General features: G+C 40.4%; 1 protein-coding gene across 3 annotated transcripts in view; it reads right to left on the bottom strand.

The window, feature by feature from the left end:
* LOC106088805 (nephrin) overlaps nt 1-18,488 on the bottom strand; it is a 645,485-nt gene that overhangs the window by 411,602 nt on the left and 215,395 nt on the right. For all 3 annotated transcript variants that reach the window (XM_059368456.1, XM_059368454.1, XM_059368455.1), the window contains exon 4: nt 7,636-7,809. In XM_059368456.1, coding sequence (XP_059224439.1) covers nt 7,636-7,809 — 174 coding nt within the window. The remainder of the gene's footprint in view (nt 1-7,635; nt 7,810-18,488) is intronic.

Genomic DNA, 18,488 nt, shown 5'->3' with positions numbered 1-18,488 from the left:
TTTTAAGTCTTGTATTAGGGTGTACAGTGGACTTCTCCAAAAAAACACTTGAGAAAACATCGAAATCTCTTTTTTATACCCTTCACCATAGGATGGGGGTTTATTAATTTCGTCATTTCTTTTGCAACACATCGAAATATTGATCGGACAACACAACAAAAAATATATCTTCTTGATGGGTCTTGACATTATAAGTCGATTTAGCCTTATCGGTCCGTCAGTCAGTCTGTCCAAAGCATGCTAACTTCCGAAAAAATAAAGCTAGGTGCTTGCAATTTTGCACGAATACTTCCCATTAGTTCGGTTGGAATTGCAAATGGGTCCATGTTTTGATGTAGCTGCCATACAAACCAATCTCGTATTTTGACTTCTTGAGCCGCTAGAGGTTGCAACTATTATCCGATTTAGCTGGAATTTTGCATGAAGTGTTTTTTTATAACTTCCAAAAACTGTGCTATGTATGGTCTAATATAGCTCCCATATAAACCGATCTCCCGATAATACTTCCTGAGCTGTTAACCGATGTGGGTGAAATTTTGCACAATGACTTCCACTTTGGTTTCTAAACTCACACAAAATATGATACAGGGAAATTAGGTTAGATTAGGTTAGGTTGAAAAGAGGGTGCAGATATTAATCCGCCCATGCCACTATGGACATACACCTAAGCCAGTAATCGACTTGTTATGCGCTCTAAAAACTATGAATTAGCCTCTGTTAGACGCGCAAGCCGGACAATGACAAAGGAAATGCTCCAATATCTCATCATCTTCACCTACACATGCTATCACTTGCCGCAACGATTTTACATAAGTGAGCTTGTAGTCCTATGTGTCTCGTTATGATACGAATAGCTACACTGACCTCCTTCTTGCTTCCTTTCAGTACTAGCCTCGTCGTCTCACAATCTGGATCCCCCATAGGATTTTCGCCGTCCTACAGACCGTTTCGCTGTTCCACAATGTTGCATGCGCATTTGTCGCCCGCTTCCTTAACTCGGACTGCGTCGACCCAAATGCTTCGGGTTAACCAAGTTTATTGACGGCAGTCCTCTGGCCTTCACCGCTAAATCGCCAAAACTATGAATTAACCTCTGTTAGACGCGCAAGCCGGACAATGACAAAGGAAATGCTCCAATGTCTCATCATCTTCACCTACACATGCTATCACTTGCCGCAACGATTTTACATAAGTGAGCTCGTAGTCCTATGTGTCCCGTTATGATACAAATAGCTACACTGACCTCCTTCTTGCTTCCTTTCAGTACTAGCCTCGTCGTCTCACAATCTGGATCCCCCCATAGGATTTTCGCCGTCCTACAGACCGTTTCGCTGTTCCACAATGTTGCATGCGCATTTGTCGCCCACTTCCTTAACTCGGACTGCGTCGACCCGAAATGCTTCGGGTTAACCAAGTTTATTGACGGCAGTCCTCTGGCCTTCACCGCCAAATCGTCTGCCCTTTCTTTTTCCCTTACTCCAAACGATGCGGATTTTGCCATCCTCAGAGAATGCGTTAATCTCCTACTTACACTGCAAGACTGTTCGTGACCATACCGTCCTGCTTGTTATTGTCTTTATGGCAATTTTACTGTCATTAAAGATGTTCACACTCGACGTCCTCGCGTTAGAAACACACCACCGGTGTGGTGCCCAGATCTCCGCCTGCAGGACCGTATTATGGTCAGGCAGTCTAAAACAGATCTCAGTCCTTGGGTTCTCAATGTTAACCCCCAGGCCCACTCTGTCCTCTAGCTTTGATCCATTCGTGTAACATGATGTTCCAGATGGCAATACTAGGGTTCCATCAATCCTAGACTATGCCTCTGGCAGCAATGCCTCGCACTCGACTTCAAGGTTTATCTCAGGTATCCGATCGGAAACCTCTTCCCTTCCTTCCAGGTTTCCTATCGTCGCCTCGATTATACCGCGATGGTATGAGCAGCTTCCATATTCAAACCATTCTCCCATCGCCTTAAGTCTCAAAGCCGCAGTGGCTGCCTCACACTTAATCTGTATGTTAATGGGTCGGATGTCTAGAATAGTCTACAGTGTCCTAGCGTGGTCGTCATCGCTCCGCCTATGCCAAGACAACATGTTCTCTGAACCTGTTGTATGGTCCTTATGTTCCATAGCAGTCCAGCAAACTACTGAGGCGTAAGTAAGTATTGGTCTTATCAGGATCCAGTGGACTATCCTAGGATTCAGGCCCAATTCGAGCCTACGGCCCGTCTATATAGTGCCAAATATTTGTGAGCCTTCTCAGCACGCTGCTGAATATGACACTTCCAATTCAGTTTCCTGCCCAAAATCAAAGCTAAGTATTTGACCTTGTCAGATATCGAAATCGTCTTATTGAGGAAATGTGGGGCGTTAAATTGGCCCACCTTCGTCTTCCTCGTGCACAGGCACATTTCAGTCTTCTCTGGGTTAACATTGAGACCCCTGGGTCTAGCGCAGTCATATGCCATATGCAAGACCCTTTCGGCCCTTCTGCATAGCTCGTTCGGATCCTTACCTCTTAGAATTATTATAACATCGTCTGCGTAGCAGACGGGTTCAAATCCCCCCTCAGTCAGCATCCGTTATAGGTCATTTATGGAGTGGCGATAAAATGCCCCCCTGTGGCGTGCCCTGTGCCACTTTCTCCCTTATATTTATGCCATGGGACACACACTTATCGACCTGTTCCTTAGCATATGGTTTATTTAGTCTCTAAGTACCGGGTCCAACCGGTACTGGTCTAAAGATTGGATCAGTGTGTCGCTCCGCACATTGTTAAGAGCCCCTTCGATGTCAATGCATACCGCCAGGGTGTACGTTTTAGCATCGAAGTATTCTTCTATTTTATGCACAACATCGTGCAGGGCAGTCTCCAACGACCTTCCCTTGAAATAGGCATGCAGTTTGTACAATATTTGAGCAGTTCGCTGAATGTCATACTCTTTATTATGTTGTCCACAATACGTTCCATGGTTTTGAGTAGAAAGGACGTAAGGCTTATGGATCTGTAGGCCTTTGGTGCCGCATAACATGCCATTGCCGGGCTTGGATATAAATACCACCCTTGCCTCCTGCCAGTCTTTCGGAGTATATGCAAGTCCTATAGTCTGCCTCTTTCTGTAGTAACGCCGGAAATATTCCATCAGGTTCGGGTGACTTAAATGGTTTGAAGCTCCTCAAGGATTCCTTCAGCATAAATTCCTTTATTATAAAACTTCGATCAACTTCATTATTCCAAGATTCCGGTGTATCCGTGAGTGCCTTCGTATCCTGTGGAAAATGGGTTTTCATAAAAAACCTCACCATGTCCTCCGTTGTCTCTGCTCTCACTCCCATGTCGTTTACAAAAGTTTCAGTTTGGGCATGGGTTTTTGAGAGAAAGTTTTTTATCTTGGCGGCGTCATTAACGCTATCGACCTGTTCGCGGAAAAGCTTCCAGGAGGCACGTTTTGCCGCTCTGGTAAACTAAGTTGTATAATAGTCATCACCCTAATAAGTATTCAACAAGGATTTTTTGTCACACTTTGTTTGTACCCGGCAAGTCAATTTAGTACCTTGTTCATTAGGGTGATGACATTTTGCACCAATGAATTAGCTTTTGTTTCACTAAATCACTAAATAACACTTATTCCATTAAAATATTAACAAAAAGATCACGAACACACCACCTTGAAATAAAATTTATTTGAAACTTTTAAAATTATTTTGTGCGCTAGGTTTTTTTTGCGAATCACCTTATATGTAATATTTTATCTAATTTTAAATTAAAACTTATCAAAATATGATACAGGGATATGAGGTTGTAAAAAAGTTATCACCCTAGTGGTCATACCAAATAGTCAACATGGCAAGCAATGAAATGAGTGAGTGAGTTAAGCCACATTATACACCGTACTTAAAAAAATACGAATGTGGTGCCTCTAATCAATAAATGCCAAATTCGAAATATTATACCACCTGTTGGGTGCACAGCATGCTCAGTTTCATCCGATTTTGATGACATTTAAAAATGTTGATAATTTGACTTTAATGACATAAGTAATGATTCGTTTAGGCTGCATAAGGCAGTCACAGAACAGATACGAGTATGAGACTCTGTTGCCACGGTGACAAATTTGGATTGATAGAGCTCTGGTATTGACAACAAAACAGAATGCGTAAAGAGGTTCGGTGGTACCACGAGAACGTCGAGTGTGAATATCTTTACGAATACTCGTAGTAAGTTAGGCATTAGAGATATTACAACCAGGACGCTAACGTTAGGGCTTTAGCAACCAGGAGGTCTTGGAGTGCAAGAAGGAGATTAAAGCCTTCTCTGAGGATCGCTCGATCCACGTCGTTTGGTGCCGCGAAATAACCGATATAGCGCCTTAAAACTCAATTTTCAACTTGTTTAAAATCGGCAAAATGATATTTCAATCGATCACAAACATTCCACTGATCTAAAAAATAGATTTTGCATTGATTGATTCGGTCCGGTGTAAGATGTCAAACCCGACATATGTTTCAGCGGATGCACCTAAGCATTACCAAGGTTTTTTTTTGCATTATCAAACAGGTTATAAATTGGCGTTTGTATCAATTTAGAACAAAAATTTGCATTTTTCGTTGATAGAGGAACGTATTAGCATTAAATTTTTTTTTGTGACCTGTTAAAGTAGCTCATACCACAACTGCAAAAAAAAATAATAATTTTTACTTCCATGGATAGGAACTTGCGGGATCCAATCTAGATTCATTATCTTAAACTACTATGTTGCCATGTGATTATTTTGCGGTATGAATCCTCAGCGTACACCTGGAACATTACGAGATTTTGCATTTTTTTTTTTTTTTTTGAACAATGTCGGTCCTCAGACTGGAAGTTTATACAATATGGTGCAAGCCAAATTGAGAGAAAGGTTTATATGGGAACTATAACAGGTTATTGACCGATTCACACCATACTCGGCACAGAAATTGGAATTCGTACGATACGTCGTTGTACACAATTTCACCCTAATCGAATAAGAATTGCTCCCTCTACAGGCTCAAAAAGTAAAATCGTGATAACGGTTTATATGGAAGCTATATCAGGTTATGGACCGATTCACACCATACTTGGCACATTTGTTGGGGGTTGTATGAGAAGTCATTGTTCAAAACTATTGCCAAGTAGGATAATAATTGCATCCTTTAGGGGCTCAATAAGTCAAATCGATGGTTGGGTTTATATGGGGGCTATACCCAAATCTGAACCGATGTTTTCCATTTCTTATCTCCAAAGACCTACATAAATAAGAAGTGTTTTTGTAAGCTATATTTACTTAGAATATCAAGACGATCAAGAACGTATACACTTTATAGGGTTGCAGCTTAATATATTCCCAACTAAGAAGACATATTAGCAAAACACAAAAATAAAATAAAACCAGTAAGGAAGGGCAAAAGTCGTGCGGTGCCGACTGTATAATGCCCTACACGTACCCTACACGTACCCTATAAGTACAATGTGGGACCTATATCCATTTCTGAACCAATTTTGATAGACATCGGCGAGCAATTATATTCAAACTGTAAAAACTACGGTTGACAAATGGCAACATTATGGCAAATTACTCTAAATCTGACGAATGTATATATGGGAGCTATATCTAATTCTGAACCGTTTTCGAGCAAACTTCTTAAATAATGTGGTAGTCGTCGAGGAAAGCGCTGTGCGAAATTTTGGCAAGATTGGTTAAACAATGCGCTTGCAGTGGCTCTTAGGGTGAAAATCTGGCGATATACATATATGACAGCTATATCTGAATCTGTGCCGATTTCTTTGAAATGCACCAGTAGTATCGAGAGTCATAAGAAAATCCTTCCAGCCAAATTTCGACAGAATCAGATAACAAATGATCACTTGTTTGCAATATTTCTCAAAATCGGACGAACATATATATGAGAGCTATATCTAAATCTGAACCGATTTCGAGCAAACTCCGCAGATACTGTGGCAGTCGTTGAGAAAAGCGTTTTGCAAAATTTTGGCAAGATGTATCAATAAATGCGCTTGCAGTGACTCTAGAAGTTAAAATCGGGCGATATATAAATATGATAGCTACATCTAAATCTGAACCGATTTCCATGAAATTCACTAGAAATGTCGACATTCATAAAAAAATCATGCCTGCCAAATTTCGAAAGAATCGGTTAGCAAATGACTATTTTATTGCATTACTACTGAAAATCGAACGAACATATATATGGGAGCTATATCCAGATCTAAACCGATTTTTTCCAATTTCAATAGGTTTCGTCTCTAGGCCGAAAAACATGCCTGTACCAAATTTGAAGACGTTCAGATAAAACTGCGACCTGTACTTAGTAACACATACTAACATGGACAGACAGACGGACGGACCGACAGACAGACAGACGGACATAGCTAAATCGAATCAGAAAGTGGTACTGAGTCGATCGGTTTACTTATCAATGGGTCTATCTCTCTTCCTTTTGGGTGTTTCAAACTAATTCACTAACTTTTAATACCCTGTACAACAGTAGTGGTGTTGGGTATGATTACCATAAGTTTTGAGTATTATTAAGCCAATGAAAGCTACATTTATTATCCAATTTCACTGGAATTTGAAACAGTGGGTAAATTTAAGCCACCCGATATCCAACGTGAATGTGGTCCACATTAGACCCTATTTATATATGCCATTTGATCTAGGGTTTAAAACCTACAAAAACCTATAAACCAAATCGCTGAAATTTACAACAGTGAGTTTTCCTAGGCCGATTGATATCCTTCAATTTATGGTCTTAAGGCCATAAAACACAGATTTATAGCTCGATAACTCTGAAATCTGAAATAGTGAGTATGAGATTCTTTGACATCCATGTCGATTAAAATGCGAATTTATTGCCCTATTTCACTGAATCAACTGTGATCCATATCAGGCCACATTTAAATATAACTATAGTTTAGTAGTGGTGTTACAAGAAAATGGGATAATTAAAATATCTATGGTGGTAGGTATTCAAAGTTCGACACGGCCGAACATAATACGTTTTTAATTGTTTGGTCTGCTTTTAATTAATCTCATACATTGTTTATATGTATGTTTGTCTAAAATTATTACAGATTGTGAAAATGTTTGTCCATACCATCCTTCTTCCTGACAATGGTCTGGTAAGTAATAGGCTCTATTATTTTTCGATATTTGATAGGAGGGCTGACCCTCAATCTTACCACAATTTTCACAAAAACCATATTTCGGAGATGAATGCGCCGATTTGAGCGAACCTTATGGTATTCCAAAAACACATTTTCATAATAAAAAACTGGGGTCCAGCACAAAACCCCTATCGAACGGACATGTTTACTGATTCAGAAAATATCGTTGTCAAATGATATGCTATGAGTCTGCAGAAACTTTTGAATGATTGCAAACAAAAATTTTTAACTTAATGTAATGTCCCATTTTCAGCAGCCTTTCTGTTGTTTCAGCAAACATTTTTGCTGTTTCTACTAACAAATTTCTTTGAGTGTAATTTAAAATTTGGCCCCAAGTTCTTAGGTGTGGTTTGAGAAACCCAATCAATGACCATCATGCACACTCTAGTGTTTGTTTTTAACATCTGCACATTTAAGTTAACTTACATAGAACGGACAGCTGCACGGTGGCCCGCATTGGCATATCTGGCGCTAAGGCTTTGTGCTTCGCTTGGCATGTATACTCCGTGTAATCATCATCGGCAGAGGGTTTCAATTTCAGGCTGGATGTGGTGGTAAAACGTTTCGGTGTAGTTTCCTCAACTTTATCGTTGCGATTTTCTGCAAAAAAGAAAAAACAAAAAACAGTGTTATTAAATAAAAACACAATAACAAATGATTTATTCGCAGTCATCAAAAGTCCGAACGCTTAACAGAAAAGTACATAAGTAGTACTAGTATGCTTGCACACGAATGGTGGCCAACATAATGTGAAATTTTCAAATTTATGAAATTATAATAAACCCACGTAACAGCTGGTATTTTGTATTTCAAATGCTGCCCAAAGCAAAGGCAGCAGAAATAAGGATCAACCATGAAACAAAACATTATTTTCTACTTAATTTTTGGCTCATAAATTACAACTACTTTTCCCTCAAAACGTAAGCACAAACACATAGGGAACGACCCCTGTTTGTGCCATGTTTGTTGTTTGGTTGCCAACTGTCGAAATGTCGATTGGTTTTAACAAACGCTCTCTCATAGGCAACAATTAGCGAGGCAACTTAACGCACAACCATATCGCAAGGCGTACAACGGTCTAGCAATTCTCAACAAGAATAAATTTGTGACAAGTTTCCACAAAATTTTCTCTAGGCGCTCAATCAGCGGGCGCAGTTACTCACTCTGAAGTTCTAAATAATTCAAATTCATCAGCATTCATTCGGGCGACAACTAATGATACAAAAGTTTCACGTTCTCTGTTTCTACTCTGCTGTTTTTGCGGAAGTGTTTGTGAGCCAACTACAAACAATAGCAAAACTTGTCCTGATAATTTACTAACTTTTTGAGTTGGCTTCGTCTACCTCGGTGTGCTTGTATAAGTGTGTGTGTGTGTGCATGTGAAAATATGATAAAGCCCAGGTCTGAATAGAGTAGCAAGGAATGACACCAGAAAGTTATGTTGATTCGAAAAGAGGTAGAAACGATGCTTTGAGTGTGTTCGGACACCTTTGCGAATGAGTAATGTGTAATATGTGAATTGAATACAAATGGTACTCATACGCACCACCGAACCAAACCCATTGCCATGCAGTGTAGCCATCATACATAGCTTATTTTTAACAAGGCAGAGGAACGTATCAAATTAAGATTAATCGTATACATTGCTTGGGGACTTCAATAACGTCAATAAAACATATTTTTCACAGTTAGCATTTGCTAAAACTAAATATTAAGGCCGTCTCTACATTCCTTTTTCGCAGCAATTGCTCGCTTACAGTTTCATAACGACTCTAGTTTAAAGCTGAAACATGACCATTTTCATGAATGATTTCCATTTTGAAAAATTGTATTTCGCTTGCGAAAATCAAACATGCAAATGAAATTGCAAATTTTACCCATGAACATTCCCCTAAGGAATAAGGGCAATTCTTTTCTCACTGGGCTTCCAGTCATTATTGTAATATTTCTCAATTACTTGTTTAAGATTGCATAAACTTTCGCCTTGTATGGTGGAAATTCTCTTAGTATACAACTTTGAATTGCTGATTAGATTGAAACTGAGTAAACAAAGTCACTGAGGATGTGGAAATAGTCGTCAGTAACTCTAACTTTGATGCAAAGAATTATAAAAAGAAAATGTGTTACATTGCTTTTTTTCGACAGTTTTCGAACCATACAAACTCAACTACTAAAGATCTTTATCAGAGGAGAATTGTTTTACTATAAAACATTCAGAGATGAAAAATATCCCAGGTGTGAGAGACTTGCATACCTTCATTACCATTTGTGTCCTCGTTTCACAAGAAGCTCTTAAAGAAAAATAATAACTTCATACAAGTTTTCGAAACGAAATAAAAATAGAGATTTGTACACTCATAATTACAAGTCTGCACATAATAGCAAACACTGTCTGCTGACCGTTAATAGTTAACTTTGCAGTAGTTAGTATGGCAGAATGGTTGTTTTTTATATATTCTCAAACACGGTTTGGCCGATATATTTATAATGGGAATCGAAATGCTGGCAATGCGTTGGAAATCAACAGAGAGTAAAACCAACAATGACTTAGACGCAATCTATTGGGGGCAAGCCATTAACTGAAAGGAAAACCACCACGATAACATGGGAGAGAACAGAGTGGTCAAATTTGGTCAGATACTTTTCACCATTGTTTTGACAAGTTGTCTGTCCTTCAAATAACTATAATATAGAAATTAAAGTTCGGTTATTGGCTGTTTTATTTATTTTTTATCATCCAAAGAGATTCTTGTTTGAACCTTTGAATGGAGTGAACGTATAATTATTTCGCTCCGCAAGAATATTCTGTAACTCGTAATAATAGATATTTTTCGAAAAAAATTTTAGTCACTCAAGGAAAGCTACGATTGTGTTATCCATTAGGCGGTTGCGTCTGTTTGCAGTGGGGCGGCCAATCTAGAACCCGGGAGTAGGCTTAGAATGAATTCCATAGACCTAAGAGACTTACTTTATTTGGCTATGATAGAATATTTATTCCACTAGCCGAACGTAGAATAGCGTTCCAAGCTCCTCGATCTTCTGCGCTCATTCTAAAATCTCTGACACCAAGTTTCGAGGTGTCTCCCACAACTTGATCTTTCCATCGGGCTTTTGGTCTTCTCGGTTTACGTGTACCACCGTGTTTGCCTTCAAAAGACTTCTTTGCTGGAGCTTCTTCATCCATTCTGACAACATGACCTAGCCAACGCAGCCGTTGTATTTTGATGCGTGTAACTATGCTATCGTCGTCATACAGCTCATACAGCTCGTGGTTCATACGTCGCCTATATTCTCCGTTAACGCAAACTGGTCCATTTATTTTACGAAGAATCTTTCTCTCAAATACTCCAAGCACTGTCTCATCTGCTTTCACAAGTACCCATGCTTCAGAACCATATAACAGCACGGGTAGTATCAGTGTCTTGTAAAGTGTAGTCTTCATCTGTCGAGAGGTGGCCTTGTTTATAAACTGCTTACTTAGTCTAAAGTAGCATCTGTTTGCCAGTATTATTTTTCGCTCTATCTCAAAACTGGTGTCATTCGTTTCGGTTACGGCGGTGCCGAGGTAGATAAAGTTACTGACTATCTCAAAGTTGTGATTCCCAACTTTCTCCATGTTCTTTATCTGCTCGGTTGTACAAGGCTTTTTGGGAGTGGAGACCATCCATTTCGTCTTATCTCCATTTACTGCCAGACCCATTTTCACTGACTCTCTTTCGATTCCTTTAAAGGGTGCAGTTACTACTTCCGGTGACCGACCTATGATATCGATATCGTCGGCATAGGCAAGTAGCATGTGATCTCTTGTGATTAGTGTGCCATATCTTTTCACTTCTGCATCTCGTATAATCTTCTCCAGCAGGATATTAAAGAGATCACACGATAGGCTGTCTCCTTGTCTGAAACCTCGTTTGGTATTAAATGGTTCGGAGAGATTCTTTCCTATTCTTACTGGGGAACGTGTATCAGCAAGTGTCATCCTGCAGAGTCTTATTAATTTTGCAGGGATACCAAACTTAGACATGGCTTGAAATACCTTCGAACGTAAAGAAGTATCGAAGGCGGCTTTGTAGTCAACAAAGAGATGGTAGGTGTTGATTTGTCCTTCTTGGGTTTTTTCCAGGATTTTTGCGCAGTGTAATATCTGGTCTAGGGTGGATTTACCAGGTCTAAAGCTGATAGGGCCCAATTATCTCATTGACTTTAGGTTTTAATCTTTCACACAGTACGCTCGAGAGTATCTTGTATGCGATGTGGGGGAGACTTATTCCTCTGTAGTTGGCACATTCCGTCTTGTCTCCTTTCTTGTGTACGGGACATAGTATGCTGAGGTTCCAATCATCGGGAATGCGTTCTTCTAGCCAAATTGCGCAGATAAGCTGATGCATACGCCTTATCAGCGTGTCGCCTCCGTTTTTGCCGCGGCGAAATCTATCATCTTCAACCCATTACTGGACGTTATCTCTCTTCCAACTGTTGGACCAAAAATTTCTTCCTTCCCTATTTTCACATTAAAATCTCCCAGAACGATTTGAATATCATGGGCGGGGCAGCGGTCATATTCTCTCTCTAGGCGCTCGTAGAAAATATCCTTGGTCTGCTCGTCTTTGTCTTCCGTTGGGGCATGGGCACAAATAAGAGTGATGTTGAAGAATTTGGCTTTTATGCGGTTTGTGACTAGCCTCTCATCCACCGGAGTAAAGCTGGAGACTTCGGCTAACCACAGTCTTCGGCTAAACACAAATCCGCAGCCAAATTCATGCCTCGTGTTATGGCAGCTATAGTATAGTTCGTCACCGTTTGGTGTTGTAGTGACGCCATTCCCAGTCCATCGCACTTCCTGTAAGGCGGTTATGTCTGCCTTGTACTTCTCTAATACATCCGCCAGCGCGTGTACTGCACCTTCTCTATAAAGAGTGCGGACATTCCAGGTGCAGATCCGCAAATCATGGTCCTTTTTTCGTTTGCGTGGGCCGTCAACGTTGGGGGGGTCCGTTTTTACTATTCCTTTGTTTTTCATAGTAGTTCTATGTTTTCCAGGGGCGGGTTACTGGCCCAGCGCCCCAACCGCATGGGTTTGTGGGATTGCATGTATCCCTCGTTGTGGCGAGCCGATTGCTCCAAGATCCGACGCTCGCCGCCAGCCGCCCCTAACCTGGGAACAGACGCTGATGTTGACCATTGGTTATTTGAAGGCGCCAATAAATCGCCTTGTCATCTCGAGTATCATTGGCACTCAGTATTTAGTTAAGAGCCAGTGCCACCTGACTCCTCACTGAGACTGTCCTCTCGAAAATCGCTGACTGCCCGCGGCCGCATTTGCAGCTCCTAAGAGATGTGGTGGTTTTATCAGGCCGTAGCATGTTGTCTGCTCCTAGGACCTTGACTAGTGGAACAGGTTCGCCAGGCTCCACTAGCTGACAGATGACTGGTTAGCAAGGACTTTTGACGAAGACAACACGTTCTTAACACTCGTGTTAAGGACAAGGTCAAGCCAATTCTATCTTCGCATGGTGTAGCGCAGCGGTAAGCATATCCGCCTATGACACTGAAAGCCTGGGTTCAAGTCCTTGCAAGAAAATCAACAAATATTATCAGCGGTGGTATTTCACTTCTATTTCTTAAGACATTTGTGAGGTACGGTACCATTTGGTATGGCAGCCATGTAAAAAAAGATGTCGCATACTGCCCGCCGTTCTGACTCTGCTATAAAGAGGAGGTCGCTTATCATTGAGCATAAATTTGAATCGGAGACATCGATTTGTGAGAAGTTTTCCCGTGTTCCTTAATGGAATTTTCATGGGGAAATTTGCATTTGCATGCCTAAAATATTGGGTTGCCCAAAAAGTAATTGCTGATTTTTCATATAGTCGGCGTTGACAAATTTTAAGCATTAATCAAATTGGATCGTCAAGAAATTGAGCGTGAGATAGGAGAGAAGTTAAATATACCAAAATTAACCGTTCATTATCACATAAAAAGTCTTGGACTGGTGAAAAAGTTTGATATTTGGGTACCACATGTATTGAAATAAATTCATTTAACAAACCGAATCAACGCTTGTGATATGCACCTTAAACGCAATGAATTCGATCCGTTTTTAAACCGAATCATAACTGGAGATGAAAAATGGATTGTTTACAATAACGTTAGTCGAAAACGATCATGGTCCAAGCATGGTGAACCAGCTCAAACCACTTCAAAGGCTGATATCCACCAAAAGAAGGTTATGCTGTCTGTTTGGTGGGATTGGAAGGGTGTGGTATATTTTGAGCTGCTTCCAAGGAACAAAACGATTAATTCGGATGTTTACTGTCAACAATTGGACAAATTGAATACAGCCATCAAGGAGAAGCGACCAGAATTGGTCAATCGTAAAGGTGTCATATTCCACCAGGACAACGCTAGACCGCACACATCTTTGGTCACTCGCCAAAAACAGAGTGAGTTTGGCTGGGAACTTTTGATGCATCCACCATATAGCCCTGACCTTGCACCATCAGACTACCATTTATTTCGATCTTTGCAGAACTCCTTAAATGGTAAAACTTTCGGCAATGATGAGGCTATAAAATCGCACTTGGTTCAGTTTTTTGCAGATAAAGGCCAGAAGTTCTATGAGCGTGGAATACTAAATTTGCCAGGAAGATGGCAAAAGGTTATCGAACAAAATGGCAATTATATATTTGATTAAAGTTCATTCTAAGTTTTATTAAAAATGCATTTACTTTCTTTTAAAAAATCCGCATTTACTTTTTAGGCAACCCAATAGATGGCATATAAATCGATCTGGGATCTTGACTTCTTGAGTCTCCAGATGTCGCAATTATTTTCCAATTTTGCTGAAATTTTGTACAACGACTTCTCTCATGACCTTCAACATACGTGTTAATTATGGTCGGAATCGATCTTTGGCCTGATACAGCTTCCATATAAACCGATCGCCCTTTTTTACTTTTTGAGCCACTAAAGAACGCAATTTTTTTTTCGAATTGGTGGACATTTTACACAACGACTACTACTATGGTATCCAACATTCAATTCAATTATGCACCATAGATATAGCTCCAAAATCATAGCAATTAATTTATTTTATCATATGTTTACTTAAAAGAGGCATCGGGAAAAGAACTCGAAAAATGCGATCCATGCGAGGATATATAAGATCCAGCCAGGCCGAACTTAGCACGCTTTTACTCGTTCTTAATGCATTGGTAGCTCATGCAATGCTTTTGGCTGATCTTCACTCCAAAATCGATAATTCTGCTTATTAACGTACCCATTGAGGCAAAAATGAGCTTCGTCGCTGAACACAAGAAGCGCGCGATGAACTTCCTTAACAGAGCACGCATTTTGATAATAAAATGCAATAATTTGCAAGTGTTGTTCGTTTGAATGACGATTTATGGTTAAATTATAGTCCATACTGAAGATGTTTGACAGTGAAAGAAAACACGAAACGCACGTGAGCTATTTAAACCAGTGTTGCCAAGAAGATAATAGCTACAAAAATCACCCTTTATAACTACTTAAATTGCACTTATGTTAATTTTCACAGATTGTGTAGGTTGGTCTGTGAATTTTCAAGATAAAAACATCACCGTTTTAACTACCTCAACTGCACTTATGTTAGTTTTCACAGTTGTGTAGGTTGGTCAATTTTCTTTATCTGCTCGTTCATTTTCTTTCGATACTACCAAATACTAAAATTGCTTCTTCCGGCGACCGACCCATAATATCGATGTCGTCGGCATAAGCGAATAGCATGTTCTCTTGTGAGTAGTGTGCCATGACTATTCCACCTGCATCTCGTATTATCTTCTCCAACAGGATATTAACCTTGTTTGGTATTCAACGGTTCGGAGATGTTTTTTCCTATTTTACTAATGAGCGGGTAACAGCAAGCGTCATGCTGCAGTCTTATTAATTTTGCAGGAATACCAAACTCAGACATGACTTGAAAACCCGTAGAACGTATGGGGCTGTTGAAGGTGGCCTTTAAGTCTACGAAGATACGGGAAGAGTTGAACACTCGGGTCTTTTCCAGGATTTGGCGTAGTGCGAACATCTGGTTTTTTGTGGATTTTCCGGGTCTAAAGCCGCATTGATAGGCAAGGGCCTAATTATATCATTTACACTACGTTCGAGAGAATTATGAATGCTATGGCGAGGAGACTTATTTGTCTGCAGTTGGCACATTTCGTCATGTCTCCTTTCTTATGTACGGGACGTAGTATGCAATGGTTCCAATTATTGGGTATGTGATCCTCCAGACCAAATCGTGCAGACGATTTGATGCATACGCCTTATCGGCGTGTCGCCTCTGGTTGTTAAGCGGGTAACCCATTAGCTCCAGCTGCTTTGTTGTTTTTCAATCGGGTTACTGTTATGTGAACCTGGCTTTGACCAGGCGGTACACATTCTATACCATCATCGCCCCCATTATAACATACCAGCAGCGGGGAAGAGTGTTCTCTCCATATCTGCAGCATCCTCTTTATCTGTTACCAGATTTTCTTCTTTGTCGCTGCAAGAGGATGTGCCTGTAGCAAAGCCATCGGTTTGATGTTTAATTCTTTTGTAGGATTTTCGGAGTTCACTCCATGAGCCCACACTCACGACTTTCCATATACTTCTTCTTATTTCGGAAGACACATTTCTCCTCTCTCTTTTTTTCCCGATGCCTCTCTTTGCCCGCCGCGTTGCAACTGAATGTGAGGTTCTCATTCTAGGCTTCTGTACCTTTTTAAGACTTTATTGCGGTGCTATATCGGAACAGGAAGAGCTTTCTTGGAACAATTGGGTCAGAGTATGTGGAGTATGCCGTTGCCACCGGTTGTGTTTGCATCTTTCCGATGTCCAGCTTCCGTGCAGTGTCAGATCGTATGTTTCTCGCTACACTACGACAAGTGCGAACCTTTACAGCAACAAAGTAATGATCCGAATTGATGATCACCCCTCGGATCGAACGTACATCTAACACGATGATGGAATATGGTGCTGCTAACTACCATATTCTATGCCACAGAAAATCTATTAGTCTCAATCCATTATCGGAAGTTTCTTCGTGAGGCAATTTTTTCTGATTGTTAAACCAAAGATATTTCCCTGTCCTAATTTCGCATTAAAATTTCCCAGAACGATTTGAATTTCATTGGAGGGACAGCGGTCATATTCTATTTCTAATCGCTAGTAGAAACTATACTTGACTGCTCGTCTTTGTAAACCGTAAGGGAGTGGTCGCAAATAAAGCTGATGTTAAGGAATTTGACCTTTATGAGGATTGTGGATAGCCTCTCCACCAGCGGAGTAAACATGGCGACAAGGTGTTTCAGTCTGTGACTAACCACAAATCCATAGCCAAATTCATGCCTCGTTCCATGGCAGGTATAATATAGGGCGTCACCTCTCGGTGTCGTAGCGGAGCCTATCCCAAGCCATCGCACTTCATGCATGACGGTAATGTCTGCCCTGTACATTTTCAACACATCCGTCAGTGCGTATACTGCACCACATCTATGGAGAGTTCGAACATTAGAGATGCGGATACGCAAATCATGGTCCTTAAAACGTTTTGCGGAGATCATCAACATAGGGGTATCCGTTTTCAAATTTCTTGGTATTTTCAAAGTAATCTTTTAAGGTTTTCCGGGTGATGGGCTACTAACCTGACGACCTAACCCATCTTTTTATCGTTCTACAGGTGAACTCGGCGCACATTTTAGCGGGGAGGTTTGTGTTAAAAGGCCAAGATATGCCTGAATTTAGCCAAGCTAAAGCCAATCACAACCGTTCCTTGGAGTCCAACATCCCCAAGTCACTCATAGTTATGCTATAGGTGGGGCAAATCAAGTTACCCTTCTTGTATTCTCAATAACTTTACATTTTAAGTCCTTCGAAAAATGTTTATACAACGCATACTACATTTGTGCAAATGATGTCCTTAAGCATACAAAAGTAAATTAGTTTCAGCTAATGTTAGATATTAAAAACGTTGCAATTCCAGACTGGGATTTACAACCAAGCTTGTCTTAAACGATAGATAAATGAATTAAATTTGTGTCACATGTATGAGAAAGACAAACACAAAAGCTATCATTTCACTTCTGATCACGTTAAGAGAAATTACTATTCGGTAACAGAAGTGACTGACATGTGGTTGTGATGGCCACTGAAAGTACATAGCGACAATGAAAAGGAAATTAAGTCCTAGCCAAACGATATGTAGGGCATGGTCATCAAACCACAAGCATTCCCAAATTAATGCAATTGTCATCATGCCCATCATGGTCCCACTAATTAGATTCACTACTCCACCAGCTAGAGTTGCTCATTGTGTCAATTCGTGCATTCCAATTGGTGTGATGGCTTCAATCATGAGCTGCTGCAAAACTGAGGGCAGTGATAAAGCGATGGGTGTGGTATGGACGCCATGCATGGGTGGGTTTGTTGGCTTTCCACTTGTCCGATTTGGCGAAATGGAAAATTACAGCTGCGAGCAGCAAGAGTCTTGCTTCTAGATGCGTGAGACTTGATTTAACCTATGACGGTGGTGCCACAATCAATGCACGCCGCTTATTTCGGCCCTGGTAGAATCATTGTGTCATTTAAATATTTGGCATACCTTTTTTACACCTTTGTGGCCCTTTTATGATTTGCTCTTGCTCTCTTGTAATGCAAGGATCTATTGTACCCATAATGGCAGCTGTGTGCGAGTGTTTTCATTACGCGCACAAATGATAGAAAATATAAGCACATTATCAAAATACTGGTGAGGGTGACAAAAGCACTGTTTCTACATTCAACATATGCGGCACGCATTCATATGGAATGGCCCCAAGCAAAAGGACCACAAAAATACTGTTGTTAGGGGGTAATGCCAATGATGATTACGACAATAACAATGATGATGGTGATGGTATGGTGAAGACGACAGCGAAGGAGAAGCCGAAGGCAGCGGCGACAATATTCACACAAATGATAATTGTGGTGGTCACATAATATGCCCAGGAACTCCTGCCCTCTCGTTTCTGGACCAAGCAACTGAGTGGAAAGAATGAATGCTCTAATATGAATTTACATCGGATGACATGCTTACAAGCAGAATTATTTCCCATAAAAATCATGATTATCATTTTAAATATAATTCTTACTCGGTCCTAGGCCTCTACTGTGTTTTGCACACACACGTACAAACATATGCAAACAAACATTTAAACACACAACACAAACACAGACACACACAAACACTAAGGCACACATTCATTCACGTATTTTCG

Source organism: Stomoxys calcitrans, chromosome 5 (genome assembly GCF_963082655.1).
Source record: "Stomoxys calcitrans chromosome 5, idStoCalc2.1, whole genome shotgun sequence".
Lineage (NCBI taxonomy): Eukaryota > Metazoa > Arthropoda > Insecta > Diptera > Muscidae > Stomoxys > Stomoxys calcitrans.
The sequence above is the reverse complement of the archived record's forward strand: the minus strand, read 5'-3'. Positions and strand labels throughout refer to the sequence as shown.